This window comes from Schistocerca nitens, chromosome 4, assembly GCF_023898315.1.
Source record: "Schistocerca nitens isolate TAMUIC-IGC-003100 chromosome 4, iqSchNite1.1, whole genome shotgun sequence".
In the NCBI taxonomy this organism is placed as follows: Eukaryota; Metazoa; Arthropoda; class Insecta; order Orthoptera; family Acrididae; genus Schistocerca; species Schistocerca nitens.
In genome coordinates, this window is record NC_064617.1 from 319,657,589 (window position 1) to 319,674,161 (window position 16,573).

Consider the following 16,573-nt stretch of genomic DNA (forward strand, 5'->3'; position numbering starts at 1 on the left):
TAAGAAATTTGTCCACCGCCAGAGTGACTATGTTAAGAAATAAAAATGTAGACATGAGGAATAAAGACGTAGACTGTTAATATTGTTTGTTTTATTTAAAAAGTTTTAAGAGTTTACACATAAAACATTCGGACGCATTACTTTTCAGCACACCCTTGTAAATAAATTAAGAACACATCTTGTTAGGAATTCTTTCTACAGATTAACTCATTATTTAGATCTAGGGATGGAAAATTACTGAACGCTGCACGACAAATAGCAATATTCAACTTAACTGTTACCTGTGATGAATAACAGTGTGATTATGAAGATACTAAGTTCGTAATAAGAGTTAAATGCAGCTATTTAATATAACTGAGAAAGCATCTTAGTTTTCCAAAGTAAAAATACTCTTGTCAACTTCATGATGTTACATTTAGCCTGAGTACGCAGAAATAGTTGATAGTAGTTTAACCACAGTTAATAATTAATGCAGCTTTTTTTATGTATACGTCGGCTCTTTGTATTGCAAACTGTCTCACGAATATTACTTTCAGTGAAGAATGACTTCAAGGAAGAACACCAAGACATATTAATGAGGCAATTAAATAGCAGAAACTTAAAAAAAGACAAAAATTCTTTTAATAAAGTCAGAAACCATGTATTTGAGATTCAATTTAGATTTAAATTTGTGAATAAATAAATTTGTGCTCTTGCTGATACTTTGACCATAATTCTGCACGCAGCCACTGAAAAATATTGTTAGCAGAATCTTTTCAGTCATTCTGATGGTTCTGTCGAGGGCGAGTTCCGTACGTATGGCTGCCTCAGTAGTTGGTAACTTCTATGGTTCTGGTCACGATGATTGTGTAATGTTGCAGGAAGGGATCTTCGGTTTGCATGGTGCTCCATTAATGACGGAGTTCGTGATGTCTGTCGCAACGACGATGTCGCACAGCTGCGTCGACCACGTTGGTACTGCAACGAAGAGCATAGGTAGGTAAGTGTATGTGCAACGTTGATATTCAGTGTAGAAGCGCACAGGCAGTCAAAACCGTTAGAATAGATTAACAATGATCAAAAATACAGCGCATATTTGTCTGTGACACACCGAAGCCTAGACATTATTATCTATTTGGGAAGTTTTCCGTGTTCTGACGGAGCATGAATATTGTATTGTGACAGTGTGACAGAAAAGAGGAATGTGGCTCCATAATTTACTCCCTTTTAATAGCATCACAGGAGTCGTAGAGTTTAAAGTTTTCATCCTCTGACCGATTACCATAAAGAGTGTCGCAAGTCATTACTTGATCGGTTCAGAAATTTTTGTTACAGCCCGACAGTGCAGCTCAATCTGTTGATAATGTGCTATAAAACATCACCTTGCGTTCCTCTACCGACCACATACTGACGATGAAAGTATTTACTACTTCCGGAGTTAAAACAGCTCTCCCTCCTGGTCCAGATAGGTTATAGAATTATGGAAACCGTTTTATGTTCACGTTATGAACATTTTGGAAATCATAAATTTCTTCTATAGGAATTCACAAGAATTCGCGAACTGATTTGCTTCGAAAGTTCGCTTTTTCTGTTTATCTGATGGAATTACAGTTTTATTGAGACGTATGAGTCTCAACTTTATCTTCGATAACGGTAGAAACTGAAGAAATGAACTAAAATTTGTCCTATTGCTAGGAATTGAACGCAGCTCTTCTCCTACGAGGCACGTGCGCTAGCCATTACAACACCAGTCCAGTACGAAAGCCACCCCTGCAAGGGCTACCATGGTCTAATGCCCTCCGTAACAAAATCTTCAGTTAATGCCTATTTTCCTCTTCTTAAATCATCAGTGTTGCTGGAATATCACCCTAATCACCACATAACGGGGAAATGCTGCCTTTACCTCAGGTGGAGGTGATGAACTGATTGATGGAATTACACATTCCTCGAGAAATATGAGTTTCAATTTTATCCTCGGTAAAGATAACAGCTGATGAAACGAATTAAAATTTCTGATAGGGCCGGGGCATAAACCCAGCTCGCCTTCTTACTATGGAGATGTACTAACCATTACACCACCATAGACGTATGACTTGTAATGTCTCTTGCAGCAGTCTCTCCGCGATATTTACAGAAATTTTATAAATCATATAACTCAGTACATATCTCGAAATATCTCTTCTTATCTTACCGATTATCAAGGCAAAGTAGTTTCAAGCCCAATTATTCCTTGGAGCGTCCATTTACTCCATGGAATAGCTTCTCTGCTATGTTTTTCTCTTAGGAAAAAGAATAGAGGACTTCTTACCGATTAGTCATGAAAGAAGGAGGTATATGTATGTATTGTTGAGCTAGTCGCCATCTTGATGAGATTTTGTATGAGAAGGAATTTAATACATGAACTAAAGTAAGTGTGTTCGCGTATTATTTAACGGATTATTATTATTGACAGTGTCTGCTTACTACGCTGTGTTGCACGGGATCAGTGGGGAACGTCTGATTTACACTGGACGAACCTGCCGTTTTGTATGCTCAAGATATCCAGTTACTTCAAATAAATAGGCTAACACGGTCTTACCAGCAGATCTCCGGTCTTCCCCATGTGATCACCGAAAGTTAATAATTATTACAAATGTTTCCAGGAGATCGACTGACAATTTTCGTCGCACCGAGACTTCGGAATTGCTTCACTGCCTTATGGAATTTAAGTTAAGCTTAATTTAATCAGGATAGAACAGTATTGAACTGTGTGAATGTGATAAGCCTGCTTTGTCAATGAAAATTCCCTTAATATACGCATGTTTTTACCATCCTGATCAGTGATGCTAAATCAGGCCGGTGTGAGAGAGGTTTTTAAATTTTAGATCCCATACAAAATATATTAAATTTGGCTTCACTGTGACAGGACTCAATTTTGAGCATTACTTAAATATTGTGTGAATTTTATGTTGCATGTGCACGAGACAAAAGAAGACGAGGCCTGTTGCAGAAGTGTCACAATTTCGCCACAACCTACGAGAACGTCGTTCAGGCCAGACAATATACAATTAAATTGTTGTAGATAGAAATTTATAATAACTATTTAAATATTCATCGGTTTGAATCAGATTGATTGGGTTGAGCTTTAGATACGAAGTGTTTATTAGAAGTGAGTATTATGCAAAGTTTAGGTCAGTGACATTATTAACTCAGATGCGAGTGACTTTATATGTTTGTTGTTCTGTGTATTAATGGTTCTTACTAGGGCGGCTTATAAAATGGCAATGCAACAGCAGAGAGAATCACAACAGCCCTCAGCTGTTTCTGAGGTTAGTGAAACATTAGACGCTAGCTTAATTGAAGTAGTGCCTAGCGGCAGCATTAGTCAGGCCCCACAACAAAGCTTAAGTGTTTCGATGTCATCTGAGCAGGACGAAATAAACCCATTGACTGTAATCATGCAGCAGTTAACACTGTTAGCCAAAAATGTAACAGACTTAACTAAAGCGCAAATAGAGACTACAAGGGAATTAACTAAAGCGCAAATAGAGACTAAAAGGAAAATAAATGAACAATTAGCAGCCAATAAAGTGGAATTAAATAATAAATTAGTAGAGAGTTTCCAGAAACTTGATGATAAATTAAATAAAACTGCGGAAGAATTGAAAATTCAGAATGAAAAGACAGAATTAAAATTAGCTGCTCAAATTGAGCAAGTCACTCAGCAGTGTAACGAAAATGCGAAAAAGTTACGCCTAGAACTAACTGAGTATGTTGCTACTAAGCTTGATACTATTAAAGAGCAGGTCGAGTCAATCCCACAGATAGTTCAAGCACAAGAACAGATGCTATGTTCTATCGCGGTAATTCCGGTATTAGTTGAAGTTCAAGATGAGTTAAAGCAACAAGTAAACGAGATGTCAGCAGATATGCAGGATTTGAGACAATCACAAGACAAGATCCCGAAGGACATCCAAAATTTGGATAAATCCATAAATAACATAAAGGAGAGACAAGACGAGGTTGATCATAAGGTAAACATTCTCGCGGGAAAATTCTCGCAGTTAAGTTTAGAAAGGAAAACCATTTCTTCAAATACTGGTCCGAAGGGGTACAAGAACGTTTAGGGCAGGTGGTATTATACCCGGAACATCTTTCCTTTACACGTGGGTCTTTAAAGAAATACTTTGAGAAATATATAAACAAATCGCGTTATTGGGATAAGCCTATGCCTCTACAAGACGTGATTGGCATATTAAAATCTCGACTTCCGACCAGCGTCAGAAATAGAATAACCTCTTTCTCTTACACGTGGGTCTTTAAAGAAATACTTTGAGAAATATATAAACAAATCGCGTTATTGGGATAAGCCTATGCCTCTACAAGACGTGATTGGCATATTAAAATCTCGACTTCCGACCAGCGTCAGAAATAGAATGCTGTATATTAATGAGTATGACCTTGACTCTTTCATGACTACGCTTGACACTATAGATATGATCGAGGAAGATGAACATCGGCCAAGACAACCGGTTATGCAGAGGAGAGCGATTGAGGCGCCAAATGCAAACCGGAATGGAAACGGATTTAATAATTATTATACTAGGAATAGTCAGAGATTCAACGGAAACAATTGCAACGGAAATGGAAATTTCAATAACAGTGCTGCGAGGGGCAGATTCAGAGACAATCGAACAGGTCGCAGATACAACCCAATGTTTGGAAATGCAAGAGATTATCAGAACTAGCAGTTTTTCAAATAATAATAATGCGTACAGAAATTCTGACACTCGATTTGAAGCAAATAACACAACCAGTCATCAACAACAACCAGTCATAACAGAAGTAGTAGATGATTCAAGAGGAAATAATAATCGAAATTTAAACTGAAGAGGGCCGCTTTATGCTCCGTAAAGTCGGCCGGGGAATACAAAAGGGGCAAACCTGTTTTAAACGAAATTAATTCCGTGGCAATGTTGAGATATAATGAAGGCGAATTAATGACAGATGAATTGACAAGAGACTTAGAGGCCTGTGTAGTCGAAGATAAAAGGGTTCCTGTGTCTGAGATCATCACAGAAGTGGGAGGAATTTTAACCAATGTTGTATTGGACACAGATTCATCTACAGACGTAGTATCCGGAACTTTGTTTCGCAGAATTAGTAAAATTAAGAAAATCCCTGTCCTACCAGTACAAAATTGCCCAGTTATAGGTGCAGTGGGAGCAAAATCCAGGAACGTCAAGATACAAACGCTTATAGAGATAAAATTGGGAAATGTAGCTAAACAATGCACATTCCTTGTAGTGGAAAAGTTGTTAGTAGATTGTATTCTTGGCATTGGAACTTTGCAAGCCTGCAATTGCAAGTTGGACTTGGTAGAAGGAAAGGTGAATTTTAAAATCGAAGATCAATTTGTTACACTGATCTTACTGAGAAAGGAGGCAGTGTATGAGCGATATTTCCGTGGTGCTGCTGTGCAGTTGATTTGTGCTGAAAATAATAATATGTGCCGACTACCGAACAAGTCAATTCAAGAAGAGGATTTCAGACAAACAGTCGAACAGAAGATTGCTGAGTCAGATTGCCTAACGGATAGTCAGAGGGAACAATTATTCAATATATTAACAGAATATGAGTCAGTTTTCGATGAAAAGCCCGGAATTATTAGAGGATATGTTTGTACATTACAGATTAAGCCCCATAAGACATTTTGCCGCACACACTATCTCATTCCCTGGCGATTAAAACAACCAGTTCAGGAAGAGATACAAAAAAAATGTTAAACTGGAATCTTATTGAACCGTCGAACAGCCCATATTGTTCTCCGTTGCTTGTTGTACCAAAGCCAGGAGGAAAAGTTCGATTGGTATTAGATGCAAGGGAAATTAACAAAATTATAGTACCTGTGCGCACACATCCGGAGAACATCGATGAGTTAATACAGAAATTTCAAGATGTATCCTATTTAACCAGTATTGATATGAGAAGTTCGTTCTGGCAAGTCCAGTTAGACAAGGACTCAAGAAAATATACTGCTTTTATGTATGGAGGGAGAAGCTATCAGTTCAAGGTTGTTCCGTTTGGTCTCAATATCAGCTCTGGAGTTTTTATTTCTGCTTTGGACTATGCCCTAGGACCAGAACTACGTAGTCGAATAACAATTTTTGTGGACGATCTATTAATTGCCTCTAAAACTTGGGAGGAACATGTACAACTTATTAGGAGGATTTTTGCTGTGTTCAAACAAACTGGTATAATTGCAAATCTAAAAAAATCCCAATTTTCTCTACAGAGAATTAAATTTTTAGGACATATGATTAATGCAAAAGGCATTCTTCCAACAGAAGCGAAGATTAGTGCGATGAAAAATTTTCCAACTCCAAGAAACAGAAGAAAAAATTCGCAATGCTCTCATTAATATTACGGAGAAAGCAAGACAGCGAAAGGAAATTCATGACAGAAACATCAAACGGATTCAGACTTTCAATATCGGACAAAAAAATTCTTTTAAGAAGACACATCAAGTCATCAAGGTTGAAGAAGACCATCAGAAAATGGAATGTAATTTATACAGGTCCATATATAATAGTTGATATACCGAATCCTGATGCGTATTTATTAGCATATCCGGATTCTGGAAGAATAAAAGGATTATTTCTCCATGTAGACCTAAAGAGGTACTTTTAAGGAAAGTGTTTCAAATTAAATGAAAATTCCGTATGAAGTATTTGGGTGTTAAAAATGAAGTGCGAAGGACAGTATGCCTCAGCTACTGTGATAGGTTAAATGACAGCATGCCAAGCATCTGTGATAGTTCAATGAACAGTAAGCGATTGCTTCTGTGATAGTATAGGAATATTTAGAAAAGTAAGTGGAACTGTAGCTATTGCTGCTGTGAAGACTTACGGATTATTTGTCTACACGATGATCACCAAAGAAGCTAGTGCGTGTGTGATAATATACATTCAGGGAGTGTTAATCTCCAGTGAGAATAAGTTTACTGAAACTATATGATCGAATACGGCGCTTGCGTGTGAAGTTAGTGTTTGTAAACTGACAGTTCACAGGAGAACAAATGAACCGCGTTAGGAAATTAGAATCGATTGCCACTGTCCACAGATATAAAGACTCGCTGCTTTTTTCTTTTTCTTTTTTTTTTTTTTTTTTTTTTTTTTTTTTTTTTTGGCGCGTGCTAAATTCTATTCAAGAGAAATTAATTAACCAGCTTAGTGTGTGTTTATAAAATTAGAGTTAATAAGAAAGTTCTTCATTGAATTTATAATAATGTGTCATTTTCCAGTTGGATTTGTTTATTGTTATATTGCATTCATATATGTTCATGAGAAAATGCGGCATTTGGAGTATAAAAGAGAAAAATTAATTTCAGCTGGAGAGGTCATGCAGCAAGACTTAATCAAACGTTCTCTTTCAGCAAAATTTCATTTTCATCATGTATGAGTAAGATATACTTTTTTTTTGGAAATTGTCTCCAAGAATAAAGTTTTTAACATTCTGACATGCTATCCACATTCGTACTTGAAACCAAATTAGGAAAGATTCAGATCTACTTCCACCTGGAAAAGCCAACGAAAAATAAATAAATAAATAAATAATTAAAACCAGGATTAGAACCTTTCGGCTTACTCAAGAAGATGGATGAAATTATCCATGTTTTCAAAATTGTTTTCCGATCTGGAGTTGTGATATTGTGCAACTACAGTATCGATTAAGACACCTAAGTGTGGAAAGTATAAGACGAATGGATTTTCCCATTCCTCAGATGGAAGATTGGATGGATCAGGTCCATATTTGAGTTCAAAATGAATTTGGAAAATTTCGACTAACCATTCTCTTCCAGGAATCTTTAATAGTTGACCATTCCTTAGACGAATTTCGATTGTTTCATGCCACAATCCTGAGTACCTGTTCCTGAGGTTCCTTTTGGTCTCTCAAATCCGTTACGTCTCCTGTCCGGTACGCCAATGCGACGCCTGTCCTCCGTGCCGTGTCCCATGTTCCTGTTCGATCAGTTTCACCGCAGTTCAGCAAGACATCGATGAAGAAAATTTTTCAGAAGATTGTAAAAAAAATTTGCATGTGTAAAGATTTTTTTTTTGGCTATGAGGCAGATTTTATCTTTCCTATGAATTCTAGATAACTCTCAAATTTCGAAATTATTCTGTCTTTCCTATCATCTGTGATACCTAGTTGGGGTCTAAGCCTCCAGGTTTTCCGGGGTTTCCCTGTGAAGGCCAGTTCCTGAATAGGTAGACCTGATGAACAACTACACTCCTGGAAATTGAAATAAGAACACCGTGAATTCATTGTCCCAGGAAGGGGAAACTTTATTGACACATTCCTGGGGTCAGATACATCACATGATCACACTGACAGAACCACAGGCACATAGTCACAGGCAACAGAGCATGCACAATGTCGGCACTAGTACAGTGTATATCCACCTTTCGCAGCAATGCAGGCTGCTATTCTCCCATGGAGACGATCGTAGAGATGCTGGATGTAGTCCTGTGGAACGGCTTGCCATGCCATTTCCACCTGGCGCCTCAGTTGGACCAGCGTTCGTGCTGGACGTGCAGACCGCGTGAGACGACGCTTCATCCAGTCCCAAACATGCTCAATGGGGGACAGATCCGGAGATCTTGCTGGCCAGGGTAGTTGACTTACACCTTCTAGAGCACGTTGGGTGGCACGGGATACATGCGGACGTGCATTGTACTGTTGGAACAGCAAGTTCCCTTGCCGGTCTAGGAATGGTAGAACGATGGGTTCGATGACGGTTTGGATGTACCGTGCACTATTCAGTGTCCCCTCGACGATCACCAGTGGTGTACGGCCAGTGTAGGAGATCGCTCCCCACACCATGATGCCGGGTGTTGGCCCTGTGTGCCTCGGTCGTATGCAGTCCTGATTGTGGCGCTCACCTGCACGGCGCCAAACACGCATACGACCATCATTGGCACCAAGGCAGAAGCGACTCTCATCGCTGAAGACGACACGTCTCCATTCGTCCCTCCATTCACGCCTGTCGCGACACCACTGGAGGCGGGCTGCACGATGTTGGGGCGTGAGCGGAAGACGGCCTAACGGTGTGCGGGACCGTAGCCCAGCTTCATGGAGACGGTTGCGAATGGTCCTCGCCGATACCCCAGGAGCAACAGTGTCCCTAATTTGCTGGGAAGTGGCGGTGCGGTCCCCTACGGCACTGCGTAGGATCCTACGGTCTTGGCGTGCATCCGTGCGTCGCTGCGGTCCGGTCCCAGGTCGACGGGCACGTGCACCTTCCGCCGACCACTGGCGACAACATCGATGTACTGTGGAGACCTCACGCCCCACGTGTTGAGCAATTCGGCGGTACGTCCACCCGGCCTCCCGTATGCCCACTATACGCCCTCGCTCAAAGTCCGTCAACTGCACATACGGTTCACGTCCACGCTGTCGCGGCATGCTACCAGTGTTAAAGACTGCGATGGAGCTCCGTATGCCACGGCAAACTGGCTGACACTGACGGCGGTGGTGCACAAATGCTGCGCAGCTAGCGCCATTCGACGGCCAACACCGCGGTTCCTGGTGTGTCCGCTGTGCCGTGCGTGTGATCATTGCTTGTACAGCCCTCTCGCAGTGTCCGGAGCAAGTATGGTGGGTCTGACACACCGGTGTCAATGTGTTCTTTTTTCCATTTCCAGGAGTGTATATAAGTCCATCTTCCCTGGTTGTGTACGTGGGATGCGGGTATGCCCCAGTACACGTGAAAGCAACAACTAGGTATCTAGGTAACGAAGATACCAAATCTCTTTCAATTCTTGTAATCAAAAAATTCTTACTAACTTCTTAAAATTTATAGGAACGTATGTTCCACAAATTCTAACGAGTTAGCTAAGCCAATAGTTAGCTCGCAAAGTGGATACATATCAACTTTGCTCGCTGCGAGGGGCGATGTAATGTCTCTTGCAGCGGTCTCTCCGCGATATTTACAGAAATTTTATAAATCATATAACTCAGTACATATCTCGAAATATCTCCTCTTATCTTACCGATTATCAAGGCAAAGTAGTTTCAAGCCCAATTATTCCTTGGAGCGTCCATTTCCTCCATGGAATAGCTTCTCTGCTATCTATGTTTTTCTCTTAGGTAAAAGAATAGAGGACTTCTTGCCGATTAGTCGTGAAAGAAGGAGGTATATGTATGTATTGTTGAGCTAGTCGCCATCTTGATGAGATTCTGTATGAGAAGGAATTTAATACATGAACTAAACTAAAGTAAGTGTGTTCGCGTATTATTTAACGGATTATTATTATTGACAGTGTCTGCTTACTACGCTGTGTTGCACGGGATCAGTGGGGAACGTCTGATTTACACTGGACGAACCTGCCGTTTTGTATGCTCAAGATATCCAGTTACTTCAAATAAATAGGCTAACACGGTCTTACCAGCAGATCTCCGGTCTTCCCCATGTGATCACCGAAAGTTAATAATTATTACAAATGTTTCCAGGAGATCGACTGACAATTTTCGTCGCACCGAGACTTCGGAATTGCTTCATTGCCTTATGGAATTTAAGTTAAGCTTAATTTAATCAGGATAGAACAGTACTGAACTGTGTGAATGTGATAAGCCTGCTTTGTCAATGAAAATTCCCTTAATATACGCATGTTTTTACTACCCTGATCAGTGAAGCTAAATCAGGCCGGTGTGAAAGAGGTTTTTAAATTTTAGATCCCATACAAAATATATTAAAGACTGACAAGAACTGAAGTTAGAACGAACACTAGACGAGGGTAGTCCCTATAGCTACGTTACACATAGTACTATGGTAATGCAAAGGTTAGTATGTCTACCTGGTAAGTAGGAGACCTGGGTTGAAGTCCTGTCTGGGCATAAATTTTAATTCATTTCTTCAGCTTCAATCATTATCAGCTTTTTCTGGTCGTCCATGAGATCCCGATGGTCGCACATAACGGTGCGCGAGTTGATGATGTGTTCTTTCATTACCAAAAGGCTTTTGAAATAGATCGATACTGTCGATTAGTGAATAAAATGCAAGCTTACGAAACATCGGACCACCGCTGTGACTGGATTCAGTACTTTCTGGATGGCAGAATGGAGCGAAATTGTCAGATGTAAAAATAACTTTTCGAGTATCCCAAAAGGGTGTTAAACGACCTTTACTGTCCATAATATATGTAAATGATGTGAGGGATAACGGTGGAATCTCCGTTTGACTGTTCATGGATGGAGTAAAGACGAGACGTTAGAAAATTGTTACGAAATTCAGGAAGACCATTAGAGGACCAATGATTAATGAGCTTAAGTAGTACGAATCAGCCACTAATTTTGGCTTTCACTAGTAGTGATAGCTCAAGAAAAACATTAAGAACCTCATAATAGCCGGGAGCAGCTTCTCGGAACGACCTAATGGCGAACGGGCACATAAAACTAGTAAGAAACGCACATGCTAGGGTGAGATTCATTGTAAGAATCACAAGGAAATGTAATTCAACCACCAATGAAGTGACGCGCAAAACAATCTTTCTATCTGTTCTTTAGTACTGCTCACCAGTCTAGGATAGCTTTCAGTGGAGATAAAGGAGATCCATTTTGTCATGTGTTCGCTTTGCAGAGAGCGTTGCGGGGATTAACTTCCAGCGCCAGTAGAAGACAGTGGCAGAGATGCGTGCCAAACAGTCAAGCAGCATGTTATTTCCTCCCACACACATTTCTCGAAACGATCACTACGAGCAAATAACACAAATTAGGTCTCATAGGGAGACTTACCGACAATCGATATACTAGCTGATCAGAAATATTCGAACACCGCGAACAGACGGAATCGACCACTAGATATCAAGAGTGGCGGTCGTGCTAGTATAAAAAGAGGCGGGGTGCATTGTGTTGTTAGTAGAGAGGCAGTCACAGCAGAATGGGTCGATCAGGAGAGATTAGTGATTTCGAGCTTGGACTAGTCATTCGATGTCACCTGAGTAACAAATACGACGATGACAGTTCAACTCTCCTGCAGCCGCAGTAACCGACTGTTAGTATGTGACTGCTAAGTGGAAACGCGAAGGAACAACCCACACTTGGCAGACCGATGTACAGACGGACAGAACCATCGAGCATTGCCGGCCGCGGTGGTCTCGCGGTTCTAGGCGCGCAGTCCGGAACCGTGCGACTGCTACGGTCGCAGGTTCGAATCCTGCCTCGGGCATGGATGTTTGTGATGTCCTTAGGTTAGTTAGGTTTAAGTAGTTCTAAGTTCTAGGGGACTAATGACCACAGCAGTTGAGTCCCATAGTGCTCAGAGCCAAGCCATCGAGCATTGCTGAGGACGGTTGTCAAAAATCGCGTGAATCTGTGCTAAGCGACGCTTGAGGTGGTGGAAAGAAAGGCGCCATTGGACAGCGGATGATTCGAAACAAGTGATTTGAAGCGATGAGTCAGGCCGTACACTGTGGCAGTCCGATGGAGGGGTCTGGGTTCGGTGAATGCGTGGAGAACGTCACCTGTCATCTTGTGTAGTGTCAAGAGTGAAGTATGGAAGAGATGGCGCTACGGTAGAGGGGATTTTTGATAGTTAGGTTGTGGTCCACTCATTGCGCTTAAGAGTCGCAAATTGTAAATGGATATGCATACCATTTACGGCATTGTGTACTTGTGTGCTGTAGAGTTCGGAAACGATTGTTGTATCAGCATGATGATACACGCTCTCATCAAGCAACATCTATGAAGCCACTGTTTTGTGGAGAAAACCACACCTCAAGTTTACTGCCCTGCCCATATTCCTGACCTCACCCTACGTGGCCACCATTGGCATGAGCTACAACGTCGAAGTCGCTCTCGGCTTTTGAGGAAGAATGGGCGCCCATTCCCGACAAACATTCAGACACCTGAATGAGATTTTCACTCTGCAGTGGAGTGTGCGCTGATATAAAACTTCCTGGCAGTTTAAAACTGTGTGCCGTACCGAGACTCGAACTCGGGACCTTCGCCTTTCGCGGGCAAGTGCTCTACCGGTACAGCACTTGCCCGGGAAAGGCAAAGGTCCCGAGTTCGAGTCTCTCTCCGGCACACAGTTTTAATCTGCCAGGAAGTTTCATTCAGACACCTCATTCAAAGCGTTCGCAGCAGAAAGGTGAACACACTCGGTATTAATGTCCACTAATTGATGTCCAGACACTTTTGACTAGATAGTGTAATCTCCAGCATCGTTCATGAAACGAGCAGGAGATGGGAGAATTGCTCGCGGTACCAGAAGAATCTTCCACCACAGATAGCCAGGTCGCTTACGGGGTACAGACGTAGCTGTAGAGCGATGTGACGTTTGCGTCCGTATCACACGACGATCGAAAAACTAAGCGACAAGCTTGACCAGTGGATCTCAATATTTCTCTCTTGGAAAGATGGGCAGCGCATTCGAAGTCTACTTTATCCGGAGTTTCTGCTGTGTTCGAAATACTGGTTGAATCTTTGCTGGAGAAACGCGACAGTTATTACACAAACAACGTCGTTGTAGAGTATCAAATTTTCTTCTGTTCAGAAGAATTTTTAATTATTTCACTGAAATCTCTCAAAATTTAATTTTTTAACACAAAATCGTGGACTTCATATGACGAATATATTTTTGTAAAATTTGACATTTTTAACAAATTATCAATCATTGTGAAAGAAATTAAAGACGTACTTTAATCAGCTAAATATTTAACAGGTAAGTGGTAGATAGAATAATAAACATAATGTACAGTCTGTGCCGAATCGTTTTGAGGAATGTCTAGTCAGAGCTGTAACTCCCAGCTTTATGACTCCTAGATAGACGTAACGGCTTGTGAATTTTGAAATATTAACGCTTCCAAATCTGTTTCTAAAATCATTTTCGTATTTATATGTGTTTCTTAGCCTGTTCTGGTCTCATTCTTAAACCAATCAGAAACATAGGTATGGTATTTATCTTTTATATGGATATGAATTATCGCACTTTTAACTAGGAAATCATATTCACGTACCATTTTGACTGTTAGTAACTACAGTAAAGTAAACGAGAGAGTACCAACTCCCAGACTGAGAACGACTGGGTTAGACCACACCTGGGTGAAACGCTTAACATTTAAATTGATCAATAGCTACGTAGTGTCGTCTACTACGACATCTCGTGCCTCGGCAGATGAGCTTGTGACCCAGTGTGGATATACACAAGTAGCACAATGAGTTACTAATACTGAATATCTGCGTCTGAAGCAGAATTTACAAACGGGTGTAGCTGTTTACAAATAACGTGGCTGGACATGGTTTTGACACAGATTAGCAGGAACAAGAATCTCTGAAACTGTCCCAAGAGATTATTAGGTAGCTCGAGAAATAGCAATAGGAATGTAAGAAATGGCATAAAGAAATGATAACGGCTTAGGTTAGGAATCTAAATTAGTTTGTTATTTGAATCTATGTACCATGGAATTCGTGTCCATTGAACGGAGCCTAAGGAACGATGGATTTCAGATGACTTTGCTGCGTCGTATCTCCATCAGCCATCTGTGTTATGCCTTCGTCAAATGCTGTATTCTCGATGCCTTCCTTGGTGTCTGCTTTCTGTGCTCTTTCTGAAACGAAGAGAGAATAGAGGAAGTATAATGAATACGTTTCTTAAACTTTAGTAGGTATCTATTGCTGATATGTATTGCTGACAGTGACAACGTAGAACTTGCAATGACGATGTATAATGCAGTATATAACGCGAACTTCAACTCCTAGAAAAATCGGTAATAGCACAGGTAACGTGCAAAGAGTGGTAAAACAAGAAATTAATTATTTTAAATAAATCAGACCTGTTATCAAACTACCTGGACGTCCAAACAAACCGTAATCCTTATTTATAAAAATGTGTTCATTAGCACAACAGTGCATCTGTAGAACTTTTTAACAACTTATAACGTCATTCGAAGTTCTCAATAATATTCCTTTTTTACTTTCAACGTCTTTATGCTGTCTGAGAGGTGTAAGAGAAAGATTTCATAGCCAAAAGAAACACTTCTGACATCCGTTTCCATGGAGTTTAATAATAAAACAAAGGCATCGGAGTTGACCCGACATATTTAAGTTGTGACAAGAATATTTTTGCTTAAAGTACGGTAAGGGACGGTTTTGTAGTTTCGAAAACCACTCTTTCAAGAAGATCATTAATGACACTAAAATTCATAGTGACCGCCCCGCGGGGTAGCCGCGAGGTCTGGGCTTCTTGTCACGGCCCGCGCGGCTCCTCCCGTCTGAGGTTCGAGTCCTCCCTCGGGCGTGGGTGTGTGTGTTGTCCTTAGCGTAAGTTAGTGTAAGTTAGATTAAATAGTGCGTAAGGTTAGGGACCGATGACCTCAGCAGACCTTACCACAAATTTCCAAATTTCCACAGTGATATTTATTCATACTTCGTATGTCCAATAATTACTGAATATTATAAAGCAGAACTATTTAACTACTGGGCAACATTTACTTTCCATAGGAAAGGTATTAATATTTGTTAAAAATGTATTGCTTGCGTCTTTATTTGGCTTTGATTTGACGGTCATATAATCAAATGTTCAGATGTGTGTGAAATCTTATGGGACTTAACTGCTAAGGTCATCAGCCCCTAAGCTTACACACTACTTAACCGTAATTATCCTAAGGACAAACACACACACCCATGCCCGAGGGAGGACTCGAACCTCCGCCGGGACCAGCCGCACAGTCCATGACTACAGCGCCTTAGACCGCTCGGCTAATCCCGCACGGCGTCATATAACCATCCCACTATTGTTTACAGTATACATTCTCCAAATTTTCGTCTTGCAAGCACACTATTTCCCCTCCCACTCTCCCTCTCTCTGTCTCTCTCTCTTTCACACACACACACACACACACACACACACACACAGAGTTCTTATGTAGGATGTTAAAGTGGGTTATTCTGATTGAGCCACCCTCTGTCACACCTCTAAACGTTCTCCACAAAGGAAGTTCGGCAGTAGCATGAAACCCGAGACGTCGGCAGTATATAGAAGGGCTGCGATACTGTGAGGTTTCATACTCAGCAACTAACCACGTGGACTCTTGCTCATTTGTTACTGCTTATGAATAGAATTATGAAATACTAGATTTAGATGGGTTATAAGTGTATTGCTCACATTACGTTATTTCTGTTCGCAGCTGTTTTTCGTACTTTATCGTATTCAATGGAGGCCTCAGAAATGTTCATAGGACGCAGAGGATGATTCTGATTCACCGATTCATGGTAAGGCACGAAACGGCACCGTACAAAGACAGTTATTGCTTCCTTCAGTGGGAAAATGTAATTTTGTTGGATAAAGCTCCTAATATGGAGTCGTTCATTAAATGCAAGAAAGTACAGAAAATGGATGCATACAGAAACAAAGCAGAATAAAAGCAATATACTTACAATGCATTTAAATCGAGCAATTCATACACGAATTTGTAAGCAGTAACAATTATACGTAAGTGTATATATTTTATATATTTTATGTTAAACAAAAACAAGTATGGTATCCCTTACCCTAACAAGTATTACGGATGTGGCCAAATCCGCTACAGTACGAGTAATGTATTTACAGTGC

General features: G+C 40.7%; 1 protein-coding gene across 1 annotated transcript in view; it reads right to left on the reverse strand.

The window, feature by feature from the left end:
* Positions 1-634: 634 nt before the first annotated feature.
* LOC126252746 (sialin-like) overlaps positions 635-16,573 on the reverse strand; it is a 140,867-nt gene continuing 124,928 nt past the window's right edge. Inside the window, exons 10-11 of the mRNA XM_049953651.1 lie at positions 14,421-14,570; positions 635-957 (exon numbers count right to left, since the gene is read on the reverse strand). Coding sequence (XP_049809608.1) covers positions 14,449-14,570 — 122 coding nt within the window. The 3' untranslated portion in view covers positions 635-957; positions 14,421-14,448. The remainder of the gene's footprint in view (positions 958-14,420; positions 14,571-16,573) is intronic.